Consider the following 13713-nt stretch of genomic DNA (forward strand, 5'->3'; position numbering starts at 1 on the left):
GCTGTGGGAGCAGAGGGAGTGCAGTCTGCAGGACTGTGGAGGTGCTGGGGCTGGAAGTGCCTCCAGCTGGGAATTGTGCCGCTGTTGATGCGTGGATCATCCACGATGATGCACCACAAGGGTGTTCTCCTGACCCCAGCACTGCCTCACTGGGTTGTTTCCATGTCCTTGGGTGGAATCTGAGTGGAAATGAGCTCGCTGATTGATAGAATTCAGCTTCAAACCAAATCGTGTCTCCACTGCTTGGTGGATGCTGGGGGTGCTCAGGGCAGCTGACCACCCACAGGGATCACAGGGGTCTGCTCCAAGGGGACAGGGGGGACACAGCCCTTGGTGCTGGGCAGAGCTGCAGGGCAGGACTGTGGGGATCCCTTCCAACCCAGCTGATGCACTGCAGGCATCATTCCAATGTCTGGGGGGAAAAAAAAGAGTTCTGTCTTATCTCCCCCTAAATTCCAGGCAGACTTTCTGGAGATGGGTCATAAAGCTGTGTGGCCAGCTCTGCTCTCACTCACAATCAGTAGCATTGCTCTGATTCATCTCATTGATTTAGAAGTTGGATTTATGGAGTAATAAATGTGACAGAATCCAGCCAAGAATGTGTCTGAACTGGCTTTCCAGGAACGCTGGGCCAGCTGACAGCAGCAGAAATTGCTGTGTCAGGAGCAGCCACCGGCACCCCGGGGAGTGCCAGAAGAACTCCCAGAAGAATTTTAATCTTTTTACTTGCACAGACCATACCCCACTGCTTCCCATCACTGTTTTCCTCACCCTTCAGCGGCACCTTTGGAAGCAGGAATCAAACTGAGCTGAGTTTGCCTGTCTGGAGGGGCAGCAGCCAGCAGATCCCTGCCCCACCTGCAGCTTCCCAAAGCTCAGGATCCAGACTGGGGGGCAGCTGCTGGGGCAGAGCTGGGGGGGTGTTTGCAGGGTCCTGGCTGCATCACCTGAGCTTTGTTCACATTCTTGCTTGGCCTCTCTGGGTTAAAGCTTCGGCTCTGCTGTCCCTTGGTGTCACAGAGGGGGAGCAGCACTTTGCCCAACCTGAACCTCTCAGTGCCCAGCCCGAGGTGAAACGCAGACACCCTGACAGGTTTCACCTCCCATCACCTGTGGGATCAGTTCCTGTCTAGACCTCCTCCACACCAGCATCCATCCCCTCTTCCCTGGAGCCGCCAGGTCTCAGGTGTTCAGAGGTCTGGGTGTGCTGGGCCCACCATCAGGGTACCAAGGATGGGGAATGTTGGTCCTTCCAGGGAGGAGCTTTGTCCCACGGCTGCAGGAGCAGGACAGCCCGAGAACAACGGGACCAGAGCCTGGTTTGCAGGAGTGTGAGGAGAAGCTTTATTTGATTTCTGCGTGTGGCACAGCGCCGAGAGAAGGGTGAGGGAGGGGAAGGAGGGGGGTGAGAGAGGGAGAAGGTGCTTTTCATGGCACACAGGGCCAGAGCGTGTCAGCTCAGATCTGCTTTGCTGTGCCAGGCGAGGTTTGCAGCAAACCAGGCTCAGTGGGCTCTGAGGGCTCAGTGGGCAGCCTGGGTGATCTGCTCCCGGGAGGAGATCACCTTCCCATCCTGCACCTCCTCGAAGATTGTGCGGATCTGGCGGGTGGTTACAGGCCCTGCAATGGGGAGGGAAGGAACCATTATTTCCAAGGAGAAAGTGTCTTAAAGAGCTTCATCCTAAAGATTTGTTATTAGAACCAGTGCCTCAGAAACCCAACGTAATGCCCCATTCCCATCCCTGAAAGCTTCACTGTACAGTTTCAGTCTGCTCAGATAATTTCTCAGACAGGTTTTGGTATATCATAAGAGTGGTTTGTGTCAATTCACATTTTGGAAATATAATGAAATAGTAACTTTAAGTAGATTAGTAGAAGAATTCTGTGCTAAGAAGGTGGATGTGATAGAGCTGTATGTGATCAGAGCTTCAGCCAAGACCTGTTCTTACCTTCTTTTGGTGCGATGTAGTGGGAGGACATGCTACAGGAGGAGAACAGGGAAAGGGTGGTTAGAAACAGGAAAAAAGTGGGTGATCGCTAAGACAAAATCATTATTTAAACCCTGCCTTTATTTCTTGTGATAATCACCAGTAAGTGATTAAAATTCCAGTGCTTCTGGAAACTGCCTGGTGTCACAATTAAGGGAAGAAACCGGTAAGGATGCATGTGTGCCACGGGGATTTGGATACCAAGGCAGCACCTATCCCAGCTACAAGGAGCAGCAGCAGCATCTGCTCCCTCCCCAGGGTCACACGGACACAGGAGGGATGGGAGGTGGATCCCAGGGATGCTGCAGCACCATTATAACCACGGGGCTGTTCTGGACTTGGAGACCCTGTTGCATGCGGTGGGTCGGGGAATGGGCTGACAGGACCCTGCAGGGAGTGCAGGTGGTTCCTTTTCTGTTTCCTTTGCTACCCCCCGTGTCCCCCCGCCGCCCTCCCCGCGCAGCCCCTCACGCACTGGGCGTCCTCTCCCTCCAGGAGCCGGCGGTACGTGGCGATCTCCTGCTCCAGGCGGCACTTGACGTCCAGCAGGACCCTGTACTCGTGGTTCTGGCGCTCCATGTCGCAGCGCAGCTCGGCCAGCTGCTCCTCCACGCTGGTGATCAGCGCCTGCAGCTGGGCCAGCTGGGTGCCGTAGCGCGCTTCCGTGTCGGCCAGGGTGCCCTCCAGCGCCGCTTTCTGCGGGACGGACATGAGGGTGGCTCAGGGGCGTGGGGGCGGCCGGGGGGGCACAGCCCTGAGGCCCCGGGCCCGTGTTCCTGGGTGCCCCCTCCCCCCCGTACCGTGCTGAGCTGGGACTGCAGGTCGATCTCCAGGCTCTGGATCGTGCGCCGCAGCTCCGTGATCTCCGTCTTGCCGCTCTGCAGCTGCTCCGTGTTGATGGCCACCTCCCGGTTCAGCTCTTCCGTCTGCAAGGAGGCCCAGCCGTGCCCTCAGAGCCCCGGTGGTGGGCACAGCCCCGGCCCCGTGCCCGCTGCTCCCCACAACCCCTCACCTTGCTGAAGAACCACTGCTCGGCGTCCCTGCGGTTCTTCTCCGCCAGGCTCTCGTACTGCTCCCGCATCTCCGCCAGGATCTTGGTCAGGTCGATTCCAGGGGCAGCGTCCATCTCCACGCTGATCTCCCCACCCACCTGCCCACGCAGGGCACTCATTTCCTGGCACAGAAAGAGAAAAGCATCTTCATGCAATCCAAGAACCAGCATATAAAATGTTCTTGAGACAGAGTTCTTAAGGAAAGGGAGCATTTGGGGGCAGATCAACAGGGAGCAAATTGGGGTCTTTGCCCCATGACCACAAAGAAAATAGTTAAAATTCTTAAGAAATCCCTGTGGGAGTTAATTCATCAGAAAATAAAACAGAGACTGTAGCTGGTTCATTTCTCAAGGAACAGACCTTCCCTGCCCGAAGCTGCGAGGGATGTTAATAAAGTTCTAACAGCTACATTGGTTATTACTGACATGCCAAGTGGTGAGTGGGTGTTACCCAGGCTCCGGGGAGGATGTGGAGGATGTGCTGCTGTCCAAGGTGCAGCCCCTCTGCTGCCTCACCAGCACTTCTCACCTCCTGCCCAGCACTTAGTGTAGCCTTAAAGGCTGGACCAGAGATCAAATTTCTGGGCCAGGGTGGCCTTTTTTGAGCCTGGCTCTGTGCTCACCTCCTCGTGGTTCTTCTTCAGATAAGCCAGTTCCTCCTTCAGGTTCTCAATCTGCATCTCCAGGTCGGCTCTGGACAGGGTCAGCTCGTCCAGGACGCGGCGCAGCCCGTTGATATCGGCCTCCACGCTCAGGCGCAGGGCCTGCTCCGACTCAAACCTGGGGGCACAGCAACAGTCAGCAAAGCTGGACAAATGTGGGGGAAACCAGTAAAACAGTGTCCACCTGAGTCCATCACATCACCCTGCTCCTGATCCCACCAGGCCTTTGTGCTGGCCCTGGGCTCTGTGCAGCTGCAGACACGCATTAAGTGCACAGGGAGGCACAGGGCAAGGTCTCTGCACAGGGTGAACAAGGAATGGGAATAACACAGTGGTTGTGGATGGAAGCAACACAGTCCCTGAGTGCCTCCAAGACAGATAACCATCTGCTTTGGAAATTACACCCTCATTTTGAAGGCTTTGTTTTCACACTGGATGGGATTTTCTCCTCATTGCATCAAACTTCCCTTTGCTCCGTTTTTCCAGGAAATGTGGCTTACTTGGTCCTGAAGTCGTCGGCCGTCAGCCTGGCGTTGTCAATCTGCAGCAGGAGGTTGGCATTGTCGACTGTGGCCACCAGCACCTGGTGGGTGGAGGATAAAAAAAAGGAGTGTCAGGAACTCCTCCTGACAGATCAAGGGAAACAGCACAGTGGGAATGCTGGGACAGGAGCAGTTTTGGGGACATTTTGGATTTCTTTAGCAGAAGTGTGTGTGGAATCAGGACAAGGGAGATGCAGCTGCGACTGTGGGAAGGGGCTGCTTAGTCTGTGACTTCCCTTTCCAAAAGTCCATCAGTAAGTGTTCCAAAAGGCAAAGTGAGGCCATGAAAGGTGTGTGAAATCTGATGGTGGTTTTTGTTCCCCTCCTTCAGGGCAGGTGCTGATTATAGAAAGGTCAAGGAGGAATCACGTGCTCCCCACCTGCAGCACCATGGCAGGACAGAGAGACCAGCAGGGTGTCTGCACTTGGCACACCTTGTTCTGGGGTGGATTTAATTTGTTGGCAGCAGAAATGGAGCAAAAGGCAGGGAGCAGGTGCCTACAGCTTCTGATTTTCATATTACCAAAGCAGGAGCAAATAATCCCTCCTGGGAGGAGATTCAAGTCAGAGTTTGGGAGAATTGTGTTAAGGAGAGGGGAGAAAAATGGATTCCCTGCATCCTTTGCCAGCACTCCCACAGCTCCAGCTGCACATGGCTTCCTGCGTGTTTGCTGGGGGCAATTTGTGCATGGGAAGTAACAGAGAACAAAAGGAATTGGAGCATTTCCTCCAAAACGGGGTGCTGGGACTCAAATCAGATGGAGAAGAATCCCCCAAGGTGCCTGGGCTGGGGGCTTTGCACCAAGCCCAGCCCTGGGGCAGTGACTGCCAAAAGGAGGCGAAGAACTCGTTATTGGTCAGATCCATCTTTTTATCATCTAAATCTCCTTAATAGGAGGAGCTGAAACAAGTTTGCAAATTCTTTGCTTGAATGTTTCCAAACATGACATCAGGTCTCACAGTTTGCCCACAGTTACAACTTTCCCTGAGCATTCGTTTAAAACTCCCAAGAACACACGTGATCAGTGCAGACTTGTCTGTGTTCTTCATTTTTGTGTTACGTCTTGTTACATCCGTTTCTGCCAGTGAAAGCTGCCACTTGTCCCACCCAGGAGGATGCAACCAAAAGATGACATTGAAACACCCCTGATTTCCAACCTGGCGCTCCCCATATGCCACTGGGACACTTTTTACGACATAATTAGTGCTGACTAGTTACAGAAGTAACAGTCAGTGTTTCTGCTTCCTCTCTGACACACGATGTCCCAGTGTGTTAATCCCCAGTCCTACCTTGTTCCTGAGCTCCTCGATGGTCCTGTAGTAGGGGGTGTAGTCCCGGTCGGGACCAGGGGCCTGCTTCTTGTACCACTCCCTGATCTTGACCTCCAGGTCGGTGTTGGCCTCCTCCAGGGCTCGCACCTTGTCCAGGTAGGCGGCCAGGCGGTCGTTGAGGTTCTGCATCGTCTCCTTCTCCCCCGCCGGCAGGATGCCATCGCCGCCTCCAAAGCCCCCTCCAAAGCCGGCCCCAAAGCCGGCCCCAAAGCCGGCCCCATAGCTGCCCCCAAAGCCCCCACCGAGGGCCCCTCCTACGCTGCTGCAGTAGCTGCCCCCAAAGCCACTTCCGAGCCCCGAGACGACGCGGGAAGAGACGGAGTAGCTGCCAGAGCCCCCGTGCACGCTGGGGGCCCTGTAGCCTCCCCCCCCGACACGCACAGAGGAAAGCCTGCTGGAGCCTTCCCCCAGGCTCCCAAATCCCTTGAGGGAGGTGGAGGAGGAGTATTGCCGGACAGTGGTGCTCATGGTGGAGGCTGGAGGTGGAGAGAGAGGCAGTTCTGCAGCTCAGCAGTGAGTGCTCCTTCCCCTGCCTCGGGGCCCTTTATAGCCCGGCCAGGAGGCGTTGCCGGCGCTTTTCGTCACCCCCAACAGCCTGAGCCAAATTCCAGAATCATCATTTTCCTCTCCCTGATTTCACATCTTTTGTCACATCCCACCAGCAGCACCACGGCACACACGGGATCTTCTCCTTCCGCTTTCATTCCCAGCACCTGGCGTGGTCCAGGCTCCTGCTCATGGCTACGTTTTAGCGTTCCCAGCCCAGCTCCACCCGCTGCTCCCTCATGAAGTAACACAAGTGAATCCTCTGTGATCCGCCAAGTCGCCCGCAAGTGGCTGATATCATTGCAAAAATCTACAAATCTGTTTATTTGCTTTTTTAAAGAGTCTAAAGCCAAGGAAAGCTGCTGACTTAAGAGCTCTGCACATCCATAATCTGTGTATGGGCCAACCCAGAGCCAGGCGGAAACTTTCCCGTCAGGACCTCTATCCCAGGACAAGCACAGACCTGGAGGGATTTGTGTACTGATATGGGATTTGGCAGAAATCTTGTAGCTCAAAAGAGAAGGAACTCCAGCAATTTCTGCTTTTGTACCAGTCTGGGCTGAATCTCCTGACAGAGACTGGAAAGTCCCTACAGCAATGGAATTTCAGTCAGCTTAAAGGGCAGATGTCTGATGTTTCCCTGTGGTACCTGCTTTGCTCCATCACCTGTCCCAATTCCACAGAAGCAGCCTGTGGCTTCCAAAAAAATGTGTAGAAGCTAAAAAATCCTGTGCCACAATTTCCTCTCTCTCCTGGCTGAGGCAGGTTTTAATGCCTAAATATTCTGAATCAGAGGAGTGGGACTGAAACTGCATCAGACACCCACAGCCAGGGCACTTTACCTGCAATTTCTGATGGGAAGAGTAGGATCAGTCCTTATCAATGGGAAGAGCGTGATCGATCCTTATCAGTGGGAAGAGCAGCATAAATCCTTATCAGTGGGAAGAGTACGATCAGTCCTTATCAGTGCTTGTGCCATAGGTTTTTTCCTATGGATTTGCAGCTGAGGTCAGTAACAGTAACAGCCAACAGTAACTCAGCAGGAGCAGCATCACCTGTGCCAAAAGTGCTGAGGGGCAAAAGCCCCCACGCCCAGCACTGGGGTGAGGACCCTGCAACCCCCGAGGGCAGAGGGAGCGACAGCGGTGACCCGCCGGCCACCCCTGCCCCGGGCTACTGAGGGACTGGGCAGAGCCATTACAGTCATGCAGCTGGACAGGTATCGGCCTGAAAAAAGCAGCAAAGAAGCAGGAAATTCGACCCTGCACTGTTTTATTCTTTGTTGAGAATAAAACCCTTCGCTGATGTGACGCCAGCTCTCGCCGCGCGCAGTGGAAAATCGCACACCCAGCCCGGCCCGCCTGGCTCCACTGTGGCATTCTCAATAAGAGAAGTTATTTTTGCTTTTAGCAGAGGTGCCTGTGAGGTAGTGAGGGAGTTATAGGGATTAGGAACCCTTTTGTGTTTTCCCTCCTGTTGTGATCTCCTTCCTTCCCGGGCCCCTCCGGCTGTTTTCACATTAATGCACTTAACTGATTTTGGAGGTGCTCAGATGTTCCCAGGGCCTCACCCTCGGTAATTCATGGTGCCTCCTTTCTTTCATCTGTTCCCTGAAGGACACAATAACAACAAGGCTTTATCTGCCTCCTGTTAGATCCCAGGACTTCACAGCAGTCACACTCCCTTCAGCAGCTCCAGGAGCGTGGGGTGATTTTCTGGGCGGCCACCGAGGAAGCAACTTAACCAGAGAGAGGGACTCTGGATCCTCTCAGTCGAGGGCTCTGCTCTTTGGGCAGCACTGCCTCACACCCATGGGCTTCAGATTTGGATTTCTGACTCCCCAGGCTGCCAAATCTGATGATTTGGGGTGCACACATGCCCTGTCCCTCAGGGAGCTGGGGAAGGAGGGGACCTGGGCCCAACCCACCACTGGCAAAGGCAGAGCGAGCAGAGGACAGTCCTCAGCTTCCAGCACCATCCTGGGGCAGCCTGGCAGGGCAAAGATCCGGTGTTCCTGGCCTGCTTCCCTCCACAGTGGGGGGTACAGGATTGCCCAACAGCCATCGTGTGGGAGCTGTGCTCCACAGCCACCCCGGCCACCCCTGCTCGGAGCAGATGTGCTCGCTTTGCTCATGTTTGCTCCAGCAAACACCTTCCTGCTCCAGGCAATTCCCATGTTGGCCCTGAGCCTTCCATGTGGGCCAAAAACCTGTGCTGTGAGGTCTGAACCCCCTCAGGTCACCCTCACATTTTAGGCCAAGTTACGAGTCAGCCTGAGGGTGACAACTGCCCTAATATGAGGTAAAGCCCTACCACAGCCCCACAGGTAGAAAACACCTGGATTTAGGGCTCTTCCTTCTGTGTTATCACAACCTCAACCCATGTTTCAGCTATTTTACCACATGTGGCAGAGGAGTCAAAGAGGAAATGTGGAGCTTGTCCTGCAATGTCAGCTTTTTCTGGACTTTTCTGATCAAAGTTGTTGCTGGTCAGCTGCCGCCAAGGCCCCTGACTGAGCTCCTGAACGACAATCCCAAACCAGCCCCACTGGCATCAGGAACCCTCAGCGCAGAGCTCCCCTGAGCCGGCTGTGACGGGGCATCAGGATACGGAGGAGCAGCCACTGCTTCGGCTATTTCATGTTAGCAGAAGAATTCAATCTCCCAGGCTCTCCCGAAACACTCACCCACAACAAATTCCCTTGAGATAAAAGAAAAAGGGAACGTCGTAATGCTCGGGAGATGGTATCTGAGTCTGCTCCTGCAAGAAGCACGCCGGAGATGCTATCTCTGCCTGTGTGCTGCAGGGGGGAGGGAAGAGCTGCGCTCCTCGCATAGGAGGAGAGGTGATGTTACCTGCTGGGGTGCCCAGAGTGGTGCGAAACAGCAGCGGTCAGTGTGTTTCATTTGCCTCAAACAATAGCACTTAATTGCGCTTTTAGTGTCATGAATAAGAGCTCATCATCATCATGGCTAGGCTTCGCGAACGAAGATTTGGGAAGGGCTCTACCCATTTTTCATGCAAGCGCGTTGGTGGCTAAAAAGGCCAATACGAGAAAGGCAAGTCCGGTTGCAAAAGACACAGCAGAAAGACTCCTTAGATGGTATATTCTGCAAGGTTCGATTCTTTCTGCGTTGTCTTTTCTCCTCAAGAGTGATCCTGCGTGCTTTCTCAAAAGCATCAGCAGCGTTATAAATGGTCTGTCTCCAGGCCTCCCGATTAGAGGCCAGAGTGGACCAGTTATGGTGATCAATATGCCCGAGGCTGAGTTGTTGCTTCAGGGAGTCCTTGTATCTTTTCTTTGGAGCTCCTCTCTTGCGGCAGCCAGTGGCAAGTTCACCATAGAGCAGGATCTTAGGGAGGCGGTGGTCCTTCATCCTAGAGATGTGCCCTGCCCAACGCAGTTGCGTTCTCAGGAGCATGGCCTCAATACTTGTGATTGCTGCCTGTTCGAGAACAGATGTATTGGTCACATAGTCTGACCAATGGATGTTAAGGATTGTACGGAGGCAGCGTTGATGGAAGCGTTCTAGGAGACGCAGGTGGTGGCGGTAGATGACCCATGATTCGGAACCATATAGAAGAGTAGACAGCACTATGGCTCTGTAAACACTGATCTTGGTGCTTTTCTTCAAGTGTTTATTACGCCAAACTCGTTTATGGAGTTTTCCAAAAGCACTGTATGCCTTCGCTAACCTATTGTCTATCTCCCCATCAATCTTACCATCATGAATAAGAGCTAATTAGGAGTCATTAGGTTTCCCCTGTGGACCAGCTTCTCCCCAGTGCCTTCCACAGCAATTCCCAGCTCAGTGGGAACCCGCTGAATGATGCAGCCCTGGGAAAGGTGTCTCCTGTGTTTGAGGGATGCCGGGCCCAGGCTGACGGGTTTGCTCTGTTAGTCTGCACAACACAGAAGGGGTAACAAATATATCAAGGTGTGGAGTGACATACGATGTCTTCGTTTCTGTCTCAATTTTCTATCATCTGCCAGGACATGTCCCGACGGCCTCCCCCATATTATCTGGAAAAAGCAATCCCAGATCTGTTACCAAGAAAGGAGACGGTGGTGTGTGTTTGCAATGGAAACTCCCTCTGGGCAGGCACGGGGCTCGTCGCCATCAGCCACGGAGCCGAGGCTCGGCTGCCCGAGCTGTGGGGTGGGGGTGATGCTCACCCTGTTCGATCCCCTCCTGCCCACGCTGAGACAGGGGCAGCACGGCCCGGCCACTGCGGAGGGGAGGAGGCAGCGATGGGGGCAGCGGTGCACAGGGGAGGACAAAGGGGAGTGATTCGTGTGGTCTTTCTCTAGGGTCCAGACTGGACCAGTGAAGCCAGACCCGGGGCCAGGCAGGCTCCCAGCCCTGTGTCATCGATACTTCATGAACTGTCACCACCGGTGAGGGCTGTGCTGGAGCACAGACCTGCTCCCCAGCAGAGACCCGCTCTGCCCGTTTTTGTGCCGAGGAGATCCCCTCGTGGGATTGATTCCCAGGGAATCAGCACTGCTGACACAGCCAGTCCGCAGCTCCTGCCCATCCGAAGGGCCAGGCAGAGTAGGGCAGGGAGGTTCTCTCTGCTGCACTTCAGGGATCACGGACCTGTCTGGCACTAGATGGTCTTTGCACGATGATTGAAGCTCTTCCCCCCAGTCCCACTGAAGTTGTTCATCCTCGAGGCCACCCAGGCACTATGACAGCCCCATGTGCTGCCAGCACCCCCCAGCTGGCTGAGCGTGGCCTTTCTGCTCTGAAGGTATTGAACAGCTTGTGATCACACCAGTCCTGTCTCCAAGGGCTGGCTCAGCCCTCCTGCCCCTGCCTGGGGATGAGAGACCCATTCCAGCAAGCTCAGCACTGAGCAGCTCAGCTCCCTGGGACCCTGAAAGGGCTCTCCCGTGACATCCAGCTTGTACACCCCAGCCCAGGCTGAGGCCGGTGACAATACTGCAGATCCATGGACCAGAGCTGGGCATTCCCTGGTCCAGAGCCAAGGGACCAGGTGCTCTGACACTGCGTGTGAGCAAGGCTCTCTCTGTGAATCCCCCTGAGCTGCAGTCAGAGGTGTGACCAGAGTCGCTCTGGCTGATGGAGGGAGGACAGACGGACACAGCTCAGGGCCTGTTTTACTCTAGACAGAAGAATGTTTTTGTGTCTGAGCGGAGCCAAAGTCCCAAAGCCACCAGGAGCTGCTTGAGCTGTATCTCCACAGTAAACTTTGGAGTTTCCCACGTTATTTTTTCAGCGTCTGTCTTCCAGGTAGCAGCAGCTGTTGCATTTTCTCATGTCTCATTGTTCGGTGTGGCAACACGATCACACCCTGTCTGCTCATTCCTCTCCCCTCGCTGAGCACGGCACAGCCGGCAGGGACTCACAGGTACTTTCTGCTGACTCTGGGCAACAAAAAGCGGCTCCCACATTCATCCTGCACCCACACCCGCTGCACCCCCAGGCCAGGTCTCCAGCCGGATGGGAATCCCAGCGTGGGGACACCCATGACGTCAGTGGTGGGGTGAGGCAGGTACCGGCACTGACTCGTGCTCACAGAAGGGAATCACGATTTGGTCCCTGCTCTGGGGTACGGCCACTCACTCCAAAGGACCCCAGGGGGTGTGGCAAACCTGCTGGTGGTGATGGGGACTCCACCAGCCCCGTGATTGCTCCATGACAGCCTCTGCCAGCATTTAGTGCCCTCCTGTATCCAGGCCTTGTCCTGGCCCCTGCTCACAGCCCCGATGAGCAGGAGGATGGGCAGGAGCACGGAAACAGCCCCCACGGTTGTGGCCCAGCTCCTCAGGTAGGACATGCCACGTGTTCTGGTTCCCACCCACCCTCCTTTTCTGCTGCTCCTTGAGGGCTGATGGTCATGGCAGGTGTTGCCTGTGAGGCTCTGCCATGGCCTGGCAGCAGCAGGGCCTGCTCCCCTTGTGCACTTGGGGGACGATGGGGCCGTATCCCAGGAGGCCACTGCAGCTGCTGGGAGGGGAAGGGGCTGCCCAGCCTTGTGCTGGGGAGATGTACCCCAGAGCAGTCCCTGTAACCAGGCTGCACTGTCGCTTCCCACAGGAGGGTAAGGACTTGGCTGCTCATTAATCTGTACTTGGCAGGGAGTTTTATGAAGTCATTAACAAGACTGAAACAGTCAGTGCCTACAAGAAGCCCCCAGCAATAAACCTGCCCAGCCCTCCCCAGCTCCCCCGAGGACCTGAGCCTCCACCCATGGCCCCACTGCAGCCCCCACCAGACCCCACTCCCGCTCCTGCTCCCTCGCAGTGCCCGCAGTGCTCCTGGCCCGGGGCCATGGCTCCACCCGGGAGCTCTAATGACACTAATGATTTTCTGAACACGAGTTGGGAGTAATGCAGAGCCAAGGCCCGTCAGCCGTGTCTGCTGGGACGTGAAGGCCTGCCCGGGCCTGGCACACGCTGGTCCCGCTCTCGCCCGGAGCGCGGCGGATCCTGCGATACGTAAACTGCAATTACGGGCCGGGATCAGCTTCGCCTCTGTTATTATTGTATTAATCCGAACCGCTGGCTCAGCCTGGCACTGCGGGACCAGTGGATGCTCGGGATAAACTCCATACCCAGCTCAACGCACGGATGTGGGTCTGCACCACCGGGGCTGGGCTGAGACCCTCGGGCAGCGCCAAACGTCAGGAGCCCTGGTGGTGCCGATGGTCCTGGTGGTCCCTGTGCCATGGAGGTCCCAGTGGTGCTGGTGGTCCCGGTGCCCCCCTGGTGCCGCTGTCCTGGTGCCCTGGTGGTCCCAGTGGTCCCTGTGCTCCGGTGGTCTTGTTGTCCTGATGGTACTGATGTCCCTGCAGTGCTGGTGCCCCCCCACCCCGTGGGGATGCCAAGGGCGATGCGGACTCACGGGGGCAGCTGGGCTGGGACCTGCCCCGGGGGCCGGTGCTGAGGCTCTGCACTGGGCTGTGGACTGGTGCAGGGGGACTTGGGTGGACCCGGTGGGACCCAGTGAGATCCGGGGGTACCCAGTGGGACCAGGGGTACCCGGTGGGAATCAGTGAGATCCGGGGGTATACGGTGGGACCTGGTGAGATCCGGGGGAACGCGGTGGGACCCAGTGAGATCCGGGGGTATCCGGGGGTACCCGGTGGGACCAGGGGTACCCGGTGGGACCCAGTGAGATCCGGGGGTACCCGGTGGGACCCGGTGGGACCCGGTGGGACCCGGTGAGATCCGGGGGTACCCGGTGGGACCCGGTGGGACCCGGTGGGACCGCGCGGGACGCGCCGGGCGGTGCCGCGGGGCGCGATCGCTGCGCACGGGCGCGCCCTGGTGGCAGCGGGAGGCGCTGCGGGACGGGGCGGGGTGCGGGGTGCGGGGGGTGCGGGGGTGAAGCGAGGTGTGCTGGGCAGTCCTGGGGTGTGAAGAGGGTGCTGGGGCGTGCAGGGCTGCGCTGGGATGCGCAGAGGGGGCACAGGGGCGTACTGGGGTGTGCAAAGGGTGCAGAGACGTGCACAGGGTGCAGGAGGCTTCTGGGGCGCGCTGGAGTGTTCAGGGGTGCTGGGATGCGCTGGGAGGCACTGCGGTGTGTGGGAGTGTGCAGGGGGTGCTGGGGTGTGCAGGGAGG

The 13713-nt window shown here is 56.4% G+C and overlaps 1 protein-coding gene across 1 annotated transcript; it reads right to left on the reverse strand.

The window, feature by feature from the left end:
• Positions 1–1320: 1320 nt before the first annotated feature.
• LOC113976344 (keratin, type I cytoskeletal 14-like) lies at positions 1321–6116 on the reverse strand. The gene is made up of 8 exons (XM_027701451.1): positions 5534–6116; positions 4202–4284; positions 3663–3819; positions 3001–3162; positions 2789–2914; positions 2464–2684; positions 1950–1981; positions 1321–1620 (listed from the first exon to the last, which is right to left on the reverse strand). Exons 1-8 carry the CDS (start codon positions 6041–6043, stop codon positions 1523–1525), a joined length of 1389 nt encoding a protein of 462 aa, XP_027557252.1. The 5' UTR covers positions 6044–6116; the 3' UTR covers positions 1321–1522.
• Positions 6117–13713: the final 7597 nt, after the last annotated feature.

The sequence above is a fragment of the Neopelma chrysocephalum genome, unplaced genomic scaffold, assembly GCF_003984885.1.
Source record: "Neopelma chrysocephalum unplaced genomic scaffold, ASM398488v2 Primary Assembly neopelma1_157, whole genome shotgun sequence".
Lineage (NCBI taxonomy): Eukaryota > Metazoa > Chordata > Aves > Passeriformes > Pipridae > Neopelma > Neopelma chrysocephalum.

Coding starts and splice junctions, on each gene's coding strand:
- LOC113976344 (XM_027701451.1), bottom strand. CDS start 6,043: ATGAGCACCACTGTCCGGCAATACTCCTCCTCCACCTCCCTCAAGGGA. Junction 3,163..3,662: donor TGAAGAAGAACCACGAGGAG/GTGAGCACAGAG, acceptor TTTCTGTGCCAG/GAAATGAGTGCCCTGCGTGG. Junction 2,915..3,000: donor AGCAGTGGTTCTTCAGCAAG/GTGAGGGGTTGT, acceptor GCCTCCTTGCAG/ACGGAAGAGCTGAACCGGGA.